This window comes from Gymnoscopelus microlampas (assembly GCF_963454915.1).
Source record: "Gymnoscopelus microlampas genome assembly, chromosome: 22".
Lineage (NCBI taxonomy): Eukaryota > Metazoa > Chordata > Actinopteri > Myctophiformes > Myctophidae > Gymnoscopelus > Gymnoscopelus microlampas.
Window position 1 is genome coordinate 9,169,043 of NC_139959.1, and position 22,307 is coordinate 9,191,349.

General features: G+C 41.7%; 1 protein-coding gene across 1 annotated transcript in view; it reads right to left on the reverse strand.

The window, feature by feature from the left end:
- LOC311038448 (tyrosine-protein kinase Yes) overlaps window positions 1-22,307 on the reverse strand; it is a 46,521-nt gene that overhangs the window by 5,296 nt on the left and 18,918 nt on the right. Inside the window, exons 2-8 of the mRNA XM_084047978.1 lie at window positions 17,358-17,666; window positions 12,152-12,251; window positions 10,126-10,224; window positions 9,819-9,922; window positions 9,151-9,300; window positions 3,998-4,153; window positions 2,212-2,391 (exon numbers count right to left, since the gene is read on the reverse strand). Coding sequence (XP_083904104.1) covers window positions 2,212-2,391; window positions 3,998-4,153; window positions 9,151-9,300; window positions 9,819-9,922; window positions 10,126-10,224; window positions 12,152-12,251; window positions 17,358-17,658 — 1,090 coding nt within the window. The 5' untranslated portion in view covers window positions 17,659-17,666. The remainder of the gene's footprint in view (window positions 1-2,211; window positions 2,392-3,997; window positions 4,154-9,150; window positions 9,301-9,818; window positions 9,923-10,125; window positions 10,225-12,151; window positions 12,252-17,357; window positions 17,667-22,307) is intronic.

Here is a 22,307-nt window from a genome sequence, read left to right on the forward strand (position 1 = left end):
TTAAGAGTCACAGTGGAACATAAGACACTCCCTTGGATCAGGCCCCAAAGTGCACGGGCGCGCACACGCGCGCGCACGAACGCAACTATATTATTATATAAGATGATGTTTGGCAACATATGTGATGTCTAATGTTTGTCTTTTGTCTTATGTGTATTGTTCATGAAAAATGAATACAATTTAAGAGAAAAAAAAAGAAAATCTTCTGAAAATAGCCGATCTACAAGCTCGTAGATCTGCTATTTTCAAATGGCCAAAATATATGTACGGCTGAAGTGGTTAGTGTGTTTTGTAATAATAATCAAAATCTACAAAGTACAGTAACTAGTAACTAGCGTTTTCATATAATTGTAGTGGAGTATAAAGTTCAATATTTGTCTCTGAGATGTAGTGGAGTATAAGTAAAAGTATCGAAAATTTGAAATACTCCAGTACAGTTTTACTTACGGTAAGTACAGTACTTGAGTAGATGTACTTAGTTACTTTACACCACTGACGCAAGCACGCACACACACATACACACACACACACACACACACGCATGCACGCACGCACGTCACTGAGTTAACATTCATACACAGAGAGAAAGCAAATCACTAATAAAACCCTGGAAAAAATAAAACAGGACCATCCAATGAATGCAGTTGAAAAGATGAAAGCTGGCCACAAAACGGCTGTAGTTTTCAATTAAACATCTATGCTTCGAGCCTCAGCAAACCACATGAGAATTTCAAGGACTTTCAAACTCTACAGCATATTCATTAAAGTGTCCATAAAAATAAAAAAAACCTTTTTCCAGCAACTTTCCGACATCATCCACTGCAGCATGATAATCAAGAGCACCCTAGTCAATTTAGTGCCTGAACGGCTACCGTTAAAATATGCAGCATCAAACTATGTTGTACCGCAGTGTTCTTTTTCTCTCTCCAAACCTATTAGCTAACTTGCGACCATTCAGAATCAATCCTGCACTTTATTTGACAATGTATCCTGTACTACTTGAAAGTAACACTGTAGCATACAAATGTATATTGTCCTCTAAAACGCTGCCATTATATACGTTTGCACCTTTTGTACCCGTTTTGTACCTCTGTTTTTGTACTTATGCTTTGTTTTCCCTGTGTAATGTAATGTAATGTAATATAATGCACTCTATTGTCTGCCTGTATTGGTTGTATTGTTAATTAATATGCGGTGCAAACAAATCAAAAAAGTAAAAAAGCAGCTAGACCAAAATCTTTTTATTTATTTCAAGGACCCCCATAACTCTGAGAGTGAACACATGGAACCAAATGGATCCGTAAGGGTTTATACTTGTAAGGGGTCCAACCCTGAGGGTCCCTGGACTCCACTTTGAGAACCATTGAGCTAGACTTTGTGATGGCCCCTCCCTGCTTTTGAGAGGTTTCGAGAATAAATTACACACCCAATCAAATATGTGGATCTATAGCCAATATCCACAACTCACTTAATCTACGCCAGGGATGGTTTTTCAATGAAATTGTTGGCCTAGAAGGAAGCGACTGTAGGTCCTTCATGTACTTACGGTAAAGTATATATTGGAAATGTTGATGTGAACTGATATGTATGAGTGCATGGATGATGTTTGTCTGCATGTAGGTGGACAGAATTAGATCCTTCTGTATGTATGCTCGTTATGTGTATTTGGGTGTGAGGCGAGGGTGGGGGAATGGAATAAATGATCAAATCTGAAACAAGTTAGCGTGCTCGCTTGTGTGTTGCACCCACCGCACACAAAATGTGGTGTAAACAGAGCTACACTTTCTAACCACCTGCCAAACACCCAAAGTGAGTTTGAAAACATGATCAATGACAAAAAACTCCCATACCTACTGGGAGAAATATAACAATGTGCAAACACAGCAGCAAGACTTGTGAACTGTTGCGATACAAGAAGGTTAGCCAATGTAATACAACCACCCTAAGGACTACTAACCATTAAGTTTACTGCACAATCTGTACCGATATACAACATGTATGTTGCAATATGCTGTTCCCCCTCCAACTTTCCCCATTTGTTTCTTAAATTGTTTTTATTATGTTTTGCCACTTGCTTTTCTCATGCCAATAAAGATCCTTTGAATTGTTTTTTTTTTAATGATGTACCTTTGGCCATGTACTCTGTGACTATGTAGATGGGCTCTGTACCTTTGGCCATGTACTCTGTGACTATGTAGATGGGTTCTGTACCTTTGGCCATGTACTCTGTGACTATGTAGATGGGCTCCTCAGACACCACCGCATACAGGGGCACCAGCTTGTCGTGTCGGAGCTTCTTCATGATCTGAGCCTCTTGGAGGAAGGCCTCCGGGGACATGGTGCCTGGTTTCAGGGTCTTGATGGCTACCTTGGTGGTGCCATTCCATGTGCCTACAGAGAGAGAGAGGAGGGGGAGAGAGACAGAGAGAGAGACAGAGAGACAGAGAGAGATAGAGACGGAAAGACAGAGACAAAGACAGACAGAGCTAGGTATCACAATGCTTCAGCTCATGTGAGTAGAAAGGCTGCAGAGGGAAGCAGTGTTGAGTTTTTTTTTTAAGGCATGCTATGGAGACTCAGTTCAGCCTGGATGGAAGCTCTGCTGGATTTGAGGCCAAACAGGAAGTCATTACCAGCATGCAGTTCTCTCTAATTAATAGCCCAGCAGATGTAGCCATTTCCCCTCCTGCTGGCTGCAGGAGCAGTTTCACTCCATTCAAGTGAATGAGGTTTTGGCCGGACTTTATACTTGATTTTATTACCTTAGTAGTTTTCAATTATCATGATATGCATTTAGTAAATGATGATCCCATTAAAATTAAAATTAATGATAAAGTAGGGTATGGTCTCTAGGGCTTCAACTGGTTCTACCGAGTGAAGACCCGCCCTCGCTGCGGTTGCAGCCAATAGCAGTCGTTTCTGGTTGCTTTTTTGGGACCGTAAGTTCCCAACATGGTTGATTTGAATTCACAGAAAAAGTGGCTTCAAAACGGATCTGTAGAAAGCGATGGGTCACGTGACGGTTCTCTTCGTCAATGTTCGTCCATATCTTTTACAGTCTATGGCATTGGTTCTCAAAGTGGGGTCCAGGGACCCCCAGGGGTCCTGGGGGGGGGGGGGGGGTACCAGGGGGTCCCCAGCAAAATTAGTTAATATAGCGTCACAATCAAAAAAATCTGTGGCACAAAATATTTCTGAAATGGGGGGTCCGCAGCCAAATACAAATCATTTTGGGGGTCCTTGACATGAAAAAGTTTGAGAACTACTGGTCTATGGGATGGACTGCACAATAGATCCCAGATAAATTCATTAATTTTTGGTTGGAGCTGTCCCCTTGAAGATTTCCCTCAAGGAGGGGATGCTACGATAAAGAAAAGTACAACAAACAAGAGGAACGCATCTGCAGGAAATGGACAATTCCCGAGCCTCCCGACAAAAATAGCCACTACAAAAATAGCTTCTGTGTGGGACGGTGCAGTGTGTGCTGCAGTTGTATATATTTTGTGTAAATGTACATCCATCCATCTGCAAAATAAATCTGGGCTGATACTAGGGGATTCCATCCAGATGATTGAAAGCTAACCCATTGGGCATGCTATTTGTTCATAGTCTCTGTTGGGTGGAAACCTCATACAGTATGTCCAAAACTGTTACTTTTCATGATTCAAATAAAAAATAAAATATCAAAAGTGGCAGTTCTACGAGCTTGCGGATCTGCTACTTTTGATGCTTTTGTGTGACGCTGAAGTGTGATCAAGGGCATTCATTTATGAAAAAACACAAAAAAAAGTATGGAGATAAGAGGTTTCTGCCAGACAACAGCGATATACTGTAATACACATACTGTACAATGCTTTTTCTTAAATAAACCTGGGAAGAATCCAACACAGATTTCCTTGGCGTGTGTCTGTATTAGTGTGTGTGTGTGTGTGTGTGTGTGTGTGTGTGTGTGTGTGTGTGTGTGTGTGTGTGTCTGTCTGAGTGTTCATCGTCTTACCCATCCAGACCTCTCCGAAGCAGCCCTGGCCCAGTTTGAGCTCCAGACGGAGGGACTCGCGGGGGATCTCCCAGGCGTCCTTGGCCAGACCCTGGGTCTGAGGCTTGACCGTGGGACACACCGTGGTCAGCCTGTGGCACAGGCCATCTGCGTGCTCTGTGACACACCGAGACAGAGAGAAAGAGGACATGACCTTGTTAGTGGTCACAGCGTTGCCTGTAGGGCACTCTACCATTTTCCTAAAGCCTAGTAGGTCGTTTAATTAAAAAAAAAAAATAGGTTGATTATCCTTCTCTATGAAGGGCATAATAGACCAGTTCCACCTGAAGTGGGAAAGATTTCTTCACTATATTAATGGCTTGTAATGGCTCCCCTATATGTAGTATACCAGATACAGTATAGGTATACTGTATATCCTTGCTTGATCACAGGTGGTTCTATTTCATGGATAGCATAGCCTCCCTCCCTCCCTTTTTATCTTCTGCTTTTTGTTTTCCTTTGTTTACTGTATTTACTGTATGTATTTACTGTATTGACTGTGTTGCTGTATTGGTACCCGTTTTTATTTGGTTACTCGTTATCTTGTTTTGTTCTGTGTCAGCCCCTCGGGCTGTTGTATTGTAAAAGAAAAGGCGTCAAAAATCCACAAATTGACAAAGATAATTCAACATAGTGAACTTTTATTATGCCGTTACCTTTGTCAAAGTTATCATCATATGTTTAAAGCAGAATGATTCACAGTTCTTTGAGAAAAGATTGATTAACAAACAATTGGAACAGCCATGACCAAATGATGTTTAGCCAACATAACATCAAACATTTACATTTACTAACGTTAATGCAAAAACAAAAACTGTTCATGTACGATACATGGCTGAAGCTGTGAATAGACAATGACCTTGTCCTTTAATGACTTCTGACTAACGTTGCTACAGAAACCTTGTCCACTCACTTTAAGTTGCTCTGGACGAGAACAACCAGCGTATGATGTATATGTAAAGCCACTTTCTCAAATGAACTGAATGAAATATACAGCAACACAGGCACAGCCTGAGGGAGATGCGAGGATCAAATGCAATATTTTTCAGAGAACATTGGTCTCTATATACTGCCAAGTGCGCACTGCTCGTCTATAATTAGGCTACTGCAGTAGTAAAGAGACGTTTATGTTCGATTCTGTGAATATTTCCAACTCGAACGCTAATAAAAAGCAGAAGGATTGAACTGGTTTTCAGTTATTTCTCTCTCCAAACACCTAGGGAGGAGGGGAGGCTCCACCCGTCGACAATAGAAGCGTCATCAGCACATCTACTTACTGAATGTAAATTCACCGGACAATCACCGTGTCCATTCACACACAGAGCGGTTTGAGCCAAATCGGACATTACCCGGACTTCAGTCAAGGGTCCTGCCTGCATAAAGTCTGTTGCATGTCCAATCCTACTGAGCCGGAATGTTGTGTTCATAGTTCATACATACAGCCCCTCCGTTTGAACTCTGGAAAACTTCCATAATACAGTGCATGTCTGAAAGTGGCTTAAGATAGGGTGTCGTTTAGCAGAATATTGCTCCCGTTTTCAATATAAATATCATACTAGGTCGAGTTGAATCAACTGACAAATTATCGGTGCATGGGAATGCTTATAATCATCATCTCATCATTCAATCCCCGTGTTCATAACATTCTGCTTACTGGGCAGGGGCAGTTGGCAAATAATGGTAATCAGTCAGTCCTCACCGCCAGTCCACATTCATAATGTGGATACAACTTCATGCAACCTTGTTTTCAGTGTTGGACATATTGCGATCAACACTGAGAACAATGTTGCCAACAGTAATCCCCTTATCTCTTGTAGAAACCTAACACTGTGCCAGTAACACCCAGAACCCCTCTGCCCCCTCCCGCCACAGGGACTGGATAATCCGAACGGGGGTCAAGATCACAACCTTAATCCCACATAAACAGGCGGCGGGGGGGGGCTCAATCTCCTTGGTCTTTACTCTATGGATCCCTATCAGACAGTGACTTGCCATTGACTAGGATAATTCACCACCGCTTTCAGAGTGCCGTCCAATTTTAAGCGTCACTTGATGCTTTCTGACATGTATCAATTAGCGTCATTTGATAGATAGATTTAGTTTTTATTGTCATTCAACAATACATGAAATGCATAATTGAGCGAAATCCCGTTCCACTGGCTTGTTATGATCTAAGGCCCTGTTTACACTGCCAGCCAAATCCAGCCTGAATCTAGCCTGAATCAGATCTGTGCCATATCCAGATTGGAATCCGATTTGTTTTAGGAAGTCTGAACAGAGATAGGTCACATTTTTTACAAATGCGACTTAAGCCAGATTCCTAAATATGCGTCTCAGTCTGAACGCAGTAACCTGATCTAACCACCCAAGTCACATATCAAACTGTCCAAAACGTCACTTGCAGCGCGATCCGAGCGCCTCTGACGTCATTACAGAGCGCGAGAATATAGAATTTAGATTTACGAGAGCACAAGGGGTGTAAACAAAACAATACAATAGCAAGCATACGTTTTACAGAAGAAAAGGCGACCAACATTCAGTAGACAGAGAAATTCAATGTCTCCTAGCGCTTCAAGGGGATGCCTCAGTAAGAGAAACTTGTAGGAATGTACAGGAACAAGGCAATATATGAAGACATATCTTGCGGCATGGCAGAAAATGGGTTCACAAGGTCCTATCTGCAGTGTCAGAGGAAAATAAAGAATTGGAAGAAGACATATAAAGAGATAAAAGTCACGACGCCTACAGTACGTCGTTACCACGGTAACTAAAGCAGAAATGTCGACGCAGGGCGGCTTTGGGTTGACGTTGTTTAAATCAGTCTGAGCACACAGATCTGTGACTGATCAGATCTGGTCACTTGCAAATGCAGTGTGAACAATCGGCCCAAAAGATCAAATTTAAGAAATACATTTGACTGGATGTGACTGCAGTCTAAACGGAGCCTAAAACTACTTCTAGTTAAAAAAGAACACTGAAATACTACAATACTAAAAACAACCACTCTGACAAGTGTCAATTAGCGTCATTTGATGCTCTCTGACATGTGTCACTTAGCGTCATTTGATGCTCTCTGACATGTGTCACTTAGCGTCATTTGATGCTCTCTGACATGTGTCACTTAGCGTCATTTTATGCTCTCTGACATGTGTCACTTAGCGTCATTTGATGCTCTCTGACATGTGTGAATTTAGACCCTTGAAAGCACTCAGTCATGAATCACGAATCATGAAGGAGAAGAAGTGAGTGTGTGTGTGGGGGGATCACAGCGTTTTAAACCCTCTCCACTGACTCGGAGGTGAAACCACTTAGAAAGGAGCAAGTCTCCATCAATAATTCAATGAGACGGCTATTCATCTGCCTTCAGAGAACCCTCTATGCAGGGATTACCAATCTGTGTGTGTGCCATGAGAATTTTGCAAGTGGGCCCCAAAATAATTGGCAAAACACTAAAATTGTAATAATATAACATTAACTCATACACTGCCTAGGACGTAAAAAACGTAATTTTGCAAAATCATTTTTTAAAACAAGATCTCACCGTCGTTCATCTCTCGAAGTGACACATTTCATTGTAGCACACCCGGATACGGAAATACGTCATATCAAAGAGTTTCGCTCCCGCCCACTTCCTGTTTGGGTTCCGCTTTCAAACGCCTTTTTCTCGGCTTTGCATTTCTCCGCCGAGGAACACTGTTTCGCGTCGCTGTTTTGAAACTGCTACTGCTGCAAAATGGAATGTCGCCGATTGAAAATGTATTCTCTGGGCCTCTCACACAACTACCCTGTGCGTCTACAAACAGCTGAACACGCGATCATAAGGGATTTAGCGAGGTCTGTGGCGAGGTGGAAAAAGAAAGTGAGTTTTCCGTTCAGATGGCCATGCATGCTGTTTAACGCTGGGCTGGAGGAGAAGGGCTCCGCCCCGACCGTAATGTTTGTTGTCTGAGCGCCGTGCACGATTCGCCTGTGTGTTTAGAAACAACTGGACTTGCGATCATAATGAAAAAAAAAATTGTGAATTTTTAAACAATTTTATAAAAAACACTAAATCGCTGGCAGTGGGCAAACACAGCCAGAAATAAGTCTGGCAGGGAATGAGTTAATATAAAAAAAATATAGCATGTATAAGAATATCATGGTATTATTTTCTTTAAAACCATTAAAACCATTTTCAGTGTGATACCGATAAATAGGAACTTATAAAGTATACTGCTGAATAGCTGCCGCGATAAGGAAGAATTCCTGGACTACCTTTTATATGATATTATTATATCCTAGGACAAGCGGTACAGTAGAAAAATTCATAACTCCATCCCGAGTCCACCGCAGCTAAAACCTGAGTGTACAATCCATGCGCTAGATCACATATTTTTTCCGTAGTGTTTACAAACTGACTTGGATGACGTCACGGTGAAATCTGGTCTTCCGATACTTCCGGAGGGGCGTTAGATCTCATGAAAAATAATATAATAATAATTAAAATACGCGATCTAGCGCATGGACCGCACACTCAAGGTTTTTAGCTGCGGTGGACTCGAGATGGAGTTGAGAATGTTTTCTACTGTACCACTCGTCCTAGGATATAATAATATCATATAAAAAGGTAAGAACTTTAAGTGGTCAGATGGGTGGCCCACAAACACTTTCAATATTTTCAAGTGGGCCCTGGATCAAGCGGACCCTGATCCAGAAAAGGTCGGGAACCTCTGCTCTAAGTGTGTTGCAGGTACTACAGTACCATGAACCCTGACACCATTCATTAAAGCATGTGTAACACTGGTTTCTTTCAAAATTGTCCAGAAAAAACATCTATCAGGAGACCACAAGGGGAGGTACATGAAATTTCCCATCATTTTTGTACATATAGTGTTTGTATTTGTTTTCCCTTTAGCTTTAATGTCTTACTGTATCACGTGCTGTTTACATTTCTGACTAATAAAGCATTCAATCAATAAAAAAAAACGTGCACCTCGCATTCTCGTGATTATGCTTCAATCTACGATACAAAGAGAGCAATAATAAATAATGAACGAGAGAGAAAGAAAAGAAGAGAGTTTGAGAAAACGTAGAGGCAGAGACGGAGAGAGGAGAGGAGTGACTGTCTGCAGTACCTGTGTAGTGTTTGACCAGCTTCTGCAGCGTGTCGAACTGCGCCCTGGTCGTGATGTAGTAGCCGCCGCTGTCCAGCTTACGGATCTTGTAGTGTTTGACGTTGTCTCCTTTGGTATCGTCCCAGTCTCTGATGGAGAGGGAGTAGGCACCTGACAGAGACCAGGACCACGTGTCAAACCAACCATCCAACAGAACATTATTATTATTATTCCGTCAAACCAAAGAGAGTTCAAAGAAAAGTGGGAAAAGCAATCGCTACGCCACATAAATACTTGCTGCTCAGTTCTACACACAGCGACGTGTTGTGAGCTTGCAGATCTGCTATTTTCGGTGCGCGACATGCTTGCTTTCATAGAAGACATGCTGGCTTCTATGGAGTCCAAAATGACTGAAATCAGTTGTGGCGACTGAGAGCTATAATCCATGAACACTTGATGGAGGAGGATGTAGCTTCTGTGTCATTTTAGATTTTAGCTATAGTCATTATTGGCTATTAAAAAATAGCAGATATACAAGCTCATAGTGCGGCACTCTATGAGCTCGTAGATCTGCCTTTTTTGAAGAATTGTGAAAATGTGCGGCAAATCTTTGAAAATATCCAACATTTGTAAAATATTTTGTTCCAGGGACCTCCAGAACAGGAGGATGTACATAGTTGTTGTGTCACCTTTAGTGGTTTCACTTTCTCGCACCAGGAAGGTGCCTCGATGGTTCCCCGGGTTCAACAGCAACCTCTCGGCATCTTTACGGCCCATTTTGCCAAAGTACCACCTGTTACAAAAAAGACAAAGGTATTATAAATAATATTTAATTAATTATGTGACAAAGCTTTAGAATGATTTGATGGTGGATTGGCCCGAAGTGCAGAGATACTGAAGGGTCAGTGGTTCCCAAAACTTTAAAGAAACAAATGCGAGTACTTCTTCCACCCACTGGACAGGATAATGAGGTTAAAGAGAGAGGGAGGTCCTTACTCTTCTGCTTGGATGGAGTCCGCCGGGGCCACATAGTTGCTGGGGATGTAGCCCTTCTTCCCCGTGTTGATGGAGTGAGCCTCCCACCAGTCTCCCTCGCTGCAAGGACCCACAAGGACAGTTCCGTTTAAAAAAAGGACATAAATAATGCCTGGGTTGTTACTTAACTGTGCGACAGTGTTTGTGTACCGAAAACAGCAGATCTACAAGCTCACGACGTGCTGCGACACGCCTGTGAGCTGGCAGATCCGCTGTTTTCACACCCGCGCGCAATGGCGCGCAACTAAGTATAAATCAGGCGTTAACAGTCAGTGAGTGGCTCACTGGAGAAATCTTTCAATAAGCCAAGGCAGGGATGGACATGGAAATGTTACCAGCCCGTTGGGCCATGCTTAGCAATGTTCAGACAAGACTTTTGGAGAATTATCCTCATTAACCGGCATGAGGTTAAATGGAAATGGGCTTGAAGGTGTCTCCTCTCCCCAAGGAGTTTTGCCAGGCGCCAACACTGGACGTCCACAGAGAGGAGACACTTGTTTACACAGGCTTTTGGCAGCTAGTTTGTTTATTTTGCTGATGTAAAGCATCATTGGGTCTGTTGAAAGGCGCTATATAAATTCAAGTTATCATTATTATTATTGAAGGGGGTAACAGTCCATTTACTCAGTTCCAAATCCTTTAGAAGCAGCTTTAAGCTATTATGGTCCCAAGCTTTGGAACAGCCTGCCGGGGGATCTGCGGGTTTCTGAATCTATGGACCTTTTTAAAAGAAATCTAGTGCAGGAATTCCATGGACTCCATGGCCGCCATTGCCCCTCAGTTTGGCCTTCTGCCCCTCAAAAAATATGACCTGAGGTGGCCTTAATGCCCCGCCCACACTTCTCCAGCTGATTGTACCGTTTTCTCCTCTGCCTCTTTCCTCTCAATATGTTTTTAAACACCAGTATCTTTTTTTTAATTATTACTATGAACTAATAATAACTTCCCTCTCTACATCCCCATCTTCAAAAGAGTGCAGTGACTCTGGTTACTTCAAGGCTGATCATGCATGATATTTAGTTTAATTATTTTGTGAAATAATTATTTCTGTGGCCTTTAACTCATTGTTGAATTTGATTGCCTTCCTGCCCTGGCATTTGGCCTTCGTGCCCTCAAACAATTGACAACACCAAAGGCCAAGTAGCCTTGTCCCTAAATTACTTGCTTGCTTAAGACACATCTTTTTAGCATTGTTTTTACTTAGATTGCTGCATTTCTCTTCCTGCTTTACTGTTCTTTTTGGCCTTCATGTTTTATTTATTTTTTGTTCTTTTTAAAACTTAAAATGTTCCTGTTCAGCACATTGAACTGCACATGTTGTGCTATATAAATAAAGCTTGATTGATTGATTGATTGATTGATTGATTGATTGATTGTTCCCCCTCCCTGATAGCTTGCAGTTCCACAATTCTTTATTGTGGAAACATTATTGTTCCCTTCCATTGTCATAAGTTAATTCAGTACAAAATGATTTAGAATGTGTGCGGGGTTTAATATATTAAATAGTTTGCATTGCCGCTACTATCTCTAATGAAGGATTTAGTTGACACAATGAAATAAAATGAAAGATATTCAGTGTTGGGCAGACAGCCAGATTATGAAGACCAGTAACCATCTATCTCATTCACTATAAAGGCCAGTAGCACACATTTTTGAACAGCTGCAGTTTAGAGATTGCTGCCCTAAAAAGATACACACAGTGATAATTACTTATCGTCTCTGTCGGGTGGAAACCTTGCATGTCCAAAACTGTTTCTTTTTGGGATTCAAATAAGCTTGCGGATCTGCTGCTTTTGATGCTTTAGTGTGACTCTGTAGTATGATCAAGTAGGGCGTTAATTTACGAGAAAACACCAAAAGTAATATGGAGATAAGTGGTTTCTGCCCGACAGCAACGTTATATAGAACTACTTCTAGGGAAAATGCATGCTTTTAGGAAAGTATAGTAAGTAGGTCGGAATGATGGCCGGAGGAAGACTTGACGCACGTGTTGTTGATGATCTGGAAGCGGTCTCCCTTTTTGAACGACAGATCGTCCGACGTTCGAGCTTCGTAGTCGTACAAGGCCACAAAGAACGTCACTCCACCTGTGAAAAGGACAGACAGACAGACAGACACACGTGTGAACACATTATGCACACAATAACACACTGACCTTTGTGTCAAATTGGATGCCATTATCAGCTACCTCTAGCGACAGAGGTGACACTAATAATAATGTGCGTACACAGGTACATTGAAATGACACGGCGGAGAGGCTCCATGCAGAGAAACAGCAGGTGTGTTCATGGCTGTGCTGCGTAGCTGTCGACAGGCTGATGAAGATAAATGTGTGTCGAAGTCGCCTGGATCAGAGGGCTCGTATAGATTTTCTTTGGGTTGCATACTTCTATTAGGTAGTATACTATATATATCGTCGCTGTCGGGGCGGGAAACCTCTTATCTCCATATTCTAACTTGATCATACTACGGCGTCACACGAAAATCATCAAAAAGTAGCAGATCCGCAAGCTCGAAACGCGGCTCTACGTTTTGAGCTTGTAGCTTTTTTGCTAACAGTTTTGGACGTATGAGGGTAAAGGAATACTTTTAAAAGCATTTTTCTCCTTTTTTTATGGCCTTGAAAACTTCACCATTAAGGAAGAGGAGAGATGGGGAAGAAAGTAGACAAGAGTGCAGAGCTGGCCATGGAGATAACAATACTACTTTAATTTAAAAGCATTTCACAGTGTGTTACAAATCGCTCCTCCTACGCCTTCACTTTCAGCTTTTGTACCATAAAGGTACAAGGACTGACAACTCCCCCTCTTTAACCCATTCAATCCGAGAACGCATCTCTGTAATTTTAGATTTATTTGGCTATTCAAAAATAGCAGATCTACATGCTCATAGCACGGCACCGAGTGCCGCGCTATGAGCTTGTAGATCTGCTATTTTTGAAACATCGTGAAAATGTGTGCAAATATATGAATATATATATTTTTAAAGCGAACATTTGTAAATTATTTTGTTCCAGGGACCCCCAGAAGCAAAGATTTGAGTTACAAATGTTCACTTTAAAAATATATATTTATATTCAAAGATTTGCACACATTTTCATGATTTTTCCCCAAAGATAGCAGATCTACAAGCTCATAGCACGGCACTCTGTGCCACGCTATGAGCTTGTATATCTGCTATTTTTGAACAGCCAAAGAAATCTAAAATGACAGAGATGCGTTCCCGGATTGAATGGTTTAAAATCACAGCATGTGTTCTCCATGGTGCCAAGCGGGTGCCACAATGCACCACTGTGGATGGCACATGGCGGCGTGGGGGCAGTGACAGACCACGAACACAGACAAAGCAGACTGGCCTTGTGCTCAGACACTGCTGAACAGTCACAGGTGATCGCTGCCATAAGAAAGTCATTTTACGACATGACTCTGTCGCAGGCACCGACGAGTCCTTCTACTTTCAACTCTGTCTGTCTGTGTTACGCCTGTGCTAATCTCCCACATGATCAGCCTCAACTTTCTTGTGCATAGTAGGCCAAGGAAGTACCCAAATATGGAATCATATGTATATATCAGACTGGCCATATGACATCTGAGATCACCATTGGGGAGCCACACTGTTATTAGACCCCCATCGTTTTTAGCGGTGCCAGCCGCTCTACACTTGACTATGTCCGTCCGTATGTCCGTTTGTCCGTTTGTCCGTTATGTCCGTTATGTCCGTTTGAGCACGGGCTTTAAACAGCTATAACTCCAGATCGCAGCATGCCAGCAAGTCCAAATTTGGTATGTGGACTTACACCACCAATAGGGACGAGCATTGACTGCTGAAGCCCCGCCCCACCCTATTATAGCGCCACCAGGAGGCCACTGGCTTTAAACAGCTATAACTCCAGTTTGCAGCATGCCACCAAGTCCAACTTTGGTATGTGGACTTACACCACCAATAGGGACGAGCATTAATTGCTGAAGCCCCGCCCCGCCCTATTATAGCGCCACCAGGAGGCCACTCATCAAAGGCACCGCTTCCTTCACACAGGGTGCGATTTTTTTTTTGTCGAGGAGCCAAATCTAAAGAATTTTAAATATTGTACTTTTTTACTGCATTACAATTATTATTTGAACACTTTAGTTACAATGACTTTGTGGATTTAGAGTATTACTACAAACATACTTTAACACATTACGTACCAATCACGAGTATAACCGTGATTGGATAAATACCCCGTTATCTGCCAGTCACGAGTATAACCGTGAATGAATTTTTTTATTTTTTTTTCAATTTTCAATTTATCCACACAGAACCAGAGATATAGCCATCCAAAGATTTCTAGCTCCATTCACTCCTTGGTTAACTTATTACTTTAAAATCCTGTATCTCGGCTCCTGTGTTTTTTGTTTTTAACATTGGCAGTGGGGGAAGTAAAAAAAAAAAGACCTCTGGCAGGGAATGTGTTAACCACTGAAGCGCTATTTTTGTCTATTCGAAAATAGTTGATATACATACTGTACATGTCTACATCGCAACACGTTGTGAGCTTGTAGATTGGCTACTTTGAAAAAGGTTAGAAAAAAATCGAAAAGTACTTTTACTTTGGTACTTCAAGTATTATTTTAATGCCAATACTTTTGTACTTTTACACAAGTAAAAACAATCAGAGCACTTCTTCCACCACTGTTCATAACGTTCTGCTTGCTGGGCAGGTGCAGCTGGAAAACAATGGCAGTCAGACCTCACAGCCAGTTCACATTGGTATGCCCACACCACTGAGAACAATGGGCCTCATGCAGCAATAAGTTCCTAAAATGTCCTCTTACATTTCTTCCTAAGTGAATTCCTAAGAGAAGTCAAGTCTCATTCATGACGTGTTCTTAAACTGCCAAATTGTTCGCACCTGCTGTTCTTATGTTGATGAATGTAAAATGGTAAGCGCGTGCTCGTCTATCACAATCAGTAGAGGAAACGCCCTTAAATCCCCATATAAGGCAGAATGCGGAAGAGCCGAGCCAACCCACACACACACACACACACACACACACACACACACACACACACGAATACCAGTCATTTCGCCCATTCCGCAGTTCGCCCAAAAAGTCGGACATTTCGCCCAAAAAATCGGGCATTTTGCCCAGACATTTCGCCCATTTTCGCGGACATTTCGCCCATAGATAGTGAAGCTAGCTGGCCGTTTGTGTGCAAGAATGAGAGAGGGTTAGGGTTAGATAAAAGCTCTCTCTCTCTGTGTGTGTGTGTGTGTGTGTGTGTGTGTGTGTGTGTGTGTGTGTGTGTGTGTGTGTGTGTGTGTGTGTGTGTGTGTGTGTGTGTGTGTGTGTGTGTGTGTGTGTGTGTGTGTGTGTGTGTGTGTGTGTGTGTGTGTGTGTGTGTGTGTGTGTGTGTGTGTGTGTGTGTGTGTGTGTATATATATATATATGTATATATATATATATGTATATATATATATATATATATATATATATATACATATATATATACATATACATACATACATACACACATATATATATATATATATATATATATATATATATATATATATATATATATATATATATATATATATATATATATATATATATATATATATATATATGTATATGTATATATATATACAATACAAATGAATTTCATATTATCCAACTGTAGAATTGAAGAAACTTTGAGAATTAATTATTTTTGCACAAATATGTCACACTTAAGAACTCAAAGGCCAGTCTAAGAGTGCTCATCAGTGTGTGTAGATTCTGTTCTTACTTGAGAACAGATCACAGCTAAGAAAACATTGGAGTATACCAAAATCTTCTTGAAAACCTCTTAAATGGGTCTAAGAAAAAAAATCCTCTTAAGAAAGTGTGCGTAGATTCTGTTCTTACCTAAGAACAGATCACAGCTAAGAAAACATTGGAGTATACCAAAATCTTCTTAAAAACTTCTTAAGTGGGTTTAAGAAGAAATTTCCTCTTAAGTACCGTTGCTGAATGAGGCCCAATGCTGCCAACGGTAATCCCCTTATCTCCTGCAGAATCCAAACAGTGTGCCAGTGGCAGTGCCCCCGTCCTGCCACACAGGGTGCGGATAATCAAACAGGGGGTAAGATTACAAGCTTAATCCCACATAAACAGTATGTCCACAACTCTAACCCTGTATCCCACATAAACAGTATGTCTAGAACTATTACCCTGACCCTAAATCCCACATAAACAGTATGTCCAGAACTCTAACCCTGACCCTGTATCCCACATAAACAGTATGTCCAGAACTCAGGCTGCACGGGTTCTCTACCACAGTGGTTCTCTACATGTGGGTCAGGGGGTTCCCCACTTTATTTTGGGGGGGTCTCCACTCCCAGATGATTAGATTACTGTGCAACATTGTTTTCTCACTCAACAGTAAACAAATAAGTGTATACAGGGTATATCTGCACATTTCTAAAGTTGAACATTTAAGGACTTTTACGACCTTTTTAATACCTCTATAATGAGGAACAAAAACAAAACAAAATGTTTCCAAGTGCATGTCAGGGTGGGAGGGGGGTCCCCAGTTCACTTCAAATATGATTATTTTGGGGGGTCGGTGGTCTAAAAAAGGTTGAGAAGCACTGCTCTAAGTACCACCCTGACCCTTCAGCAACTACACTGGCTCCCAGTTAAATACAGCATCTGTTTTAAAGTTATTTTACTGGTTTATAAATCACTCCCATGGCTTGGCACTTCTTCCCTACCTATCAAATCTTCTCCAACTCCACACACCCACCCACTCACTCACTCCGTTCCTCTGATGTCAGAGGTGTAAGAAGTACTCCCATGTTACTAGTAAAAGTTGCATTACCACAATGTACAAATACAAGTCCTGTATTAAAAATGTGTGTAAAAGTTTTGGTATTACAATATACTTTCAGTACCAAAGTAAAACTTAAAAAAAAAAGTTCAACATATTCGAAAATAGCAGATCTTATGACGCGCTGTGAGCTTGCAGATCAGATATTTTCAAATAGCATAACATAGGTATAAAATAGGGCTCAGGTGCTTAATCTACGCATTGAGAGCATGTAGATCGTCAATTTTCGCTGAGCAACATGGTTTCACAGAAGACATGCTGCTGGCTTCTATGGAATCCAAAGGACTGAAAACAGTTGCGGTGGCGACTTAGAACTTGAATCCATGGACACTGCTTACCTGTGACGGCACCAGGGAAGGAACCGGGGACAGAACCACCGGAGAAGGAGGTGGACGCTCCGCCAAACGGCGTCATGGCCGAGGAGCCGCCGAACGGGGCGATGGTGTGGTTGAAGCCGGCTGCCGCCGGGCCCGACGACGACGAGGGACCCTGGTTCTGTTGGAGCTGGGTGGGGTCGGGTCCGTAGTGGCCTGCGTGAGGGGCGGCGGTGGTGGAGGAGGTGGAGTCTGACGCCGGGGTGTTGTCCGGTCGGTACTTCATCACAGGACCCTTGTCCTGTTTGCTCTTGATGCATCCCATGGTCTCGTCTGAACAGACACACACACACACACACACACACACGCACAGATTTATGTGAGCAGAAGGCAGATATTGGATAAAAATAATTACATGTGTTTGGCTGCGGACTCCCATTATCTCAAACATATTTTGTGCCAGGGACCCCCAGAAGCAAAGATTTGAGTTAAAAATGTTCGCTTTAACCCATTAAGACCTGAGGCCGATTCTAAAAATGTAAAAAAATATATATTCAAAGACTTGCACACCTTTTCCCGATTTTTCAAAAATAGCAGATCTACAAGCTCGTAGTGCCGCGCTACAAGCTTGTATATCTGCTATTTTTGAAAAGCCAAAGAAATCTAAAATGACACAGACGTGTTCCCGGTCTTAAAGGGTTAAAAGATATATAAATACATATAACGATATACACATCTTCACGCTCTTCCAAATCTACAAGCGCATAGAGCGGCACAAAGTGACACGCTATGAGCCTGTGGATCTGCTATTTTTGAATAGCCAAAGTATAAAATATGGTTAAAGTGGTTAAAATGATTGTGACGCTATATTAACTAACGCGCAGAACTTGGATCAAAAAACAAACAAACAACCCAAAAAATGATTAATATGGACATGGCAACATTTATGCCATACTAGGCCTGCAGCAGGGACATGCTGTATGAAATTATAAATGTGATAACCCGATATTGTCATGTGAATCAAGGCCACAGCTACAGGATAAGCCATGCTGTGAAAACTGGGGCACAGCGGTAAATACTAAATCACATTTAAATCACTGTTAGCTCAAATGCTCACTGACGTGTGGGGTATAAATGCAAAATGGACGGATAAATGCAGAGAATTTGACATTGTTTGTCATTTGCCAAAAATGACTAATAGGTCATTGCAATAAATACAGAGATTATGTCATGTTCACAAGCAACATTATGGTGACACACATAGCATACCAAAGCCACGTTGCATTGCAGTGGATAGAACAGGGCATGTGTGGCTCTAAAGCAGGGGCAGGCAACCTTAGGCATGGGTGCCAACATTGGGCACAGGAGAGGGTTATCACTGGCAGACTGGCATAAGTGAGGAGAGAGGGGATTTTTTATTTTAAAATAAAATATGTTTTAAAAATGTTGTCAATAAAATGTGTCCCCTCACATCTGTATGCAAAATACATCCTGCACATAATTCTATATTCATTCAAACTCCATCTGGGAGGGAGTCTGGGAGATAGCTGGGTTATGAGCATTACATCCTCATGTGAAAGAAAATATTTTAAAAGAATAATAAATTATAAATGTTGTTATGCATATGGATGTGGTGTCATGCTTAAACGTAATGTTGATTTGGTACACTGACTATCAAGAAAATAAAAACATGGCACTTCATTTTACAGTATAAAAGTTTTTTTCTGCCTTGTTGTGGCTCAGAAACAGCTGTATAGCAGAGACCACAAAGTATACTATACTATCTACCCAGCGTATCCTTTTGGGGCCCTCCCTCCCTTGGACCTCGTCAGAAGCATTAAAGAGCCGTCCCGGTGTGTCTCCCTACTGCATTGCTCTCATTCCTCCCTCTAACTAACAGGACTGGCCAATGTAATACTGAGGCAGCATTACTTGGCGGAGAGAGGGTCCAGAAAATATGGAGGTAATCAGACATGCTCGAAAATTAGTCTTTTTTTACTCAAGGAGATGTATCTCTCGCAGATCTTGAAATAACAGCCTTGATCTTGGGAGGCTACAGGATTTTTTCTTTCCTCATCAGAGTGGGCGGGGCCTATCGAGTGAGTTCATGGAGTTCTGCAGGCCGAACTGCCAAGGAAACCCAACAAAACGGGGACAAACCGCACAAACCTTTTCCATGGAATTGGAGCACTTTGTTCACATAAAACCGTACAACTGGTTAAAATTGCAGGTTACGGCTCGTGCTGCGTGCATTGGGGTCGTCTTCTATGAAATGGTTTCACAAGCGGTCGGTCATTGGAGATGGGTTAAAAAATGAAATGCAGGTTTTCAGATAACTTGAAAGGAATCCGAATTATGGCTATAAATCTAATCTCAGACGTCCAGCAAGGCCCGCTGGCAGAGAATAAAAGAAAATGCTTTTTAAGATTCTAAGCCAACCTTCCATGGAAAGCAAAGCGCTTGGGCCCTTGTGTTGGGTCGACTATGGTGGGCTTGCAGTTCATCAACAGAGGCAAGAGAGCCCAAGGCTCCAGGTCAGCAATGAACTCACCACTCTATAAAATGTAGTCCAATGTCTTGATTATATCATTCATATGCATTAAAAAATTAAAAGCCTAATGCAAAATGATTTATGGCACTAAAGTAAAACAAGCAATGGAACCTTTTAATAGGCAGTAGGTAACTTAAAGCTGGGACACTAAAAGATAATTGGGGGAGATTTTGGTTCGGAAACGCCCCTCCTGAGTCCCCACAACCGCGTGGGTGTTCCCGGCTTGAGGCTGGTCAGAACCGATTATCTGCCCAGATGATCCTGTAGACTAGAGTGAGGGGTTCCAGTGTCGACTTTGGGTTTGCTTTTCTGTAAAGTTGCTTGTAAATATTGGTAGTTGCGGGTTGCGGCTTGAAAGGACTCCCCCAAATTAATATGTATTTGTCCGCGGACCCCCATCTGAAAATAATTAGTGCCAGGGACCCCTGTACCAAATTTGTGTAGTTAAAATGTTTCAAAAATATTCCACACTTTTGAAAATAGCAGATCTACTAGCTCACAACAACGTGTTGCATCGCGATGCATTCTGAGCTTAGTTGTAGAACGGCTATTTTCAAATAGCCAATGCATATAGGTTTACAGTGTTCATGTGGCCTACAGTATAGTATCTTCTTTTGGGCTTGTTTTCATAGACCTGGGTTCACAGATCCGATCATAAAACCTCCCAAATCTACTCACAGATGCATCAGGGCATCATATTTGATAATTGTATCAAACATGTTTGATATTTATCTGGGACAGTGGCAGGTGACCACAAAGTGAAGTGTGGAGTGGAGAGCCACTTCTTATACTTACAGATGTATCGATAGCTTGTAGATATATGATATCACTCGTCCGTCCTCACTACTTTCTATACTTTTTTTGCAAACGACTCCCTTGCATGATGGAGTATTATGCTTTAGGAAACTGGATGAACGCAGAAACAGCACAAGCAGTGAATCTGTGATTAAGTGTTGGAAAGAAGTACTACAACAGTAACAAGGTGTAGTAATCAGTTGGAGTTGGGTAGTGCACACGCACTGCAAACACGCACTTGACGTGCATTACAGCTGGTCAATTTAACATTTGGCCGGTACAGTACACTGTATATTATATTGAAAAAGATGTGCTTTAGACCAATGGTTCACAACCTGGGGGTTGGGACCAAGGGGGGTCCGCAAATGATTTTCGGGGGTCCCCAGATGATTAGCTTAACGTGCAACATTGTTTTCTCACTCAACAGTAAACAAACGAACATACAGTATAAGTGTATTACAGGGTATCTGCACATTTCCAAAGTTTTTACAATTTACTTTTAAGACCTTTTTAATACCAAATTGAAGAAAGAAAGAAAGAGACAAATATTGTGAAAATAGCCAATCTACAAGCTCACGCAGTGCGAGGCGTTGTGAGCTTGTAGATCTGCTATTTTCACAATATTTATCTGTGGAACCGAGTCAAACTAAATGTATGCCTCAACGCCTACAATACCAAATGCTTATTAGGGTGGGGGGTCCCCAATTCAAATATGATTATTTTGGGGGTCGCGGCCTTAAAAAGTTGAGAACCACTACTTTAGACCTTTTTTGTCTACTGGCACAGTATGTACACCTGTTCCCCACATTTCACCACTAGCCAGCACAAAATAAAACTCCTGCATAGCTGAATGAAGCCATATCCTATGTAAATTAAATGGAAAACTCATTATCAATATTATATTTCCAAGGACAGATTACTACTGTTTTATTCACATCACATGCGGTATCTGAAATGAATCTCCCATTCATTTCCCTCCAAATCCAAGACGATAAGCAGACACACACACACACACACACACACACACACACACACACACACACACACACACACACACACACACACACACACACACACACACACACACACACACACACACACACACACACACACACACACACACACACACACACACACACACACACACACACACACACGCTGCATGGCAGAGGTTCAGAGAAAACAATATCTCCTCCTGGCAGTCTGAAAGGAATTCCCCATTAGTGGCTGAGTTTGTAAAAGAGAGAAATGATTAGGGCTGCACAATTAATCGTGAAAAAGTTGAATGTGCAATATTTGTCTCCAGCAAATTTCCAAATATCAAGTGACAGCAATGTTTTTAATCAGAGAGGGAGAGGTGTTCCAGGCGGTGTTGCCAGATTTTGCGAGAGAGACAAGCAACCAGGTCTATGATTGAAAACAAGCCCCCAAAGAAGCTACGTGAGCACTAAACACTACTGTATATATTACATCGGCTATTTGAAAATAGCCGATCTACAAGCTCACAACACGTCACGTTGTGAGCTTGTAGATCTGCCATTTTGGAAAAAAAAAAAAAAGTGAAACATTTTGATCATTTTTCGAAACATTTTAACAACTCAAACCCAGTATGCCGGTCCCTGGCACAC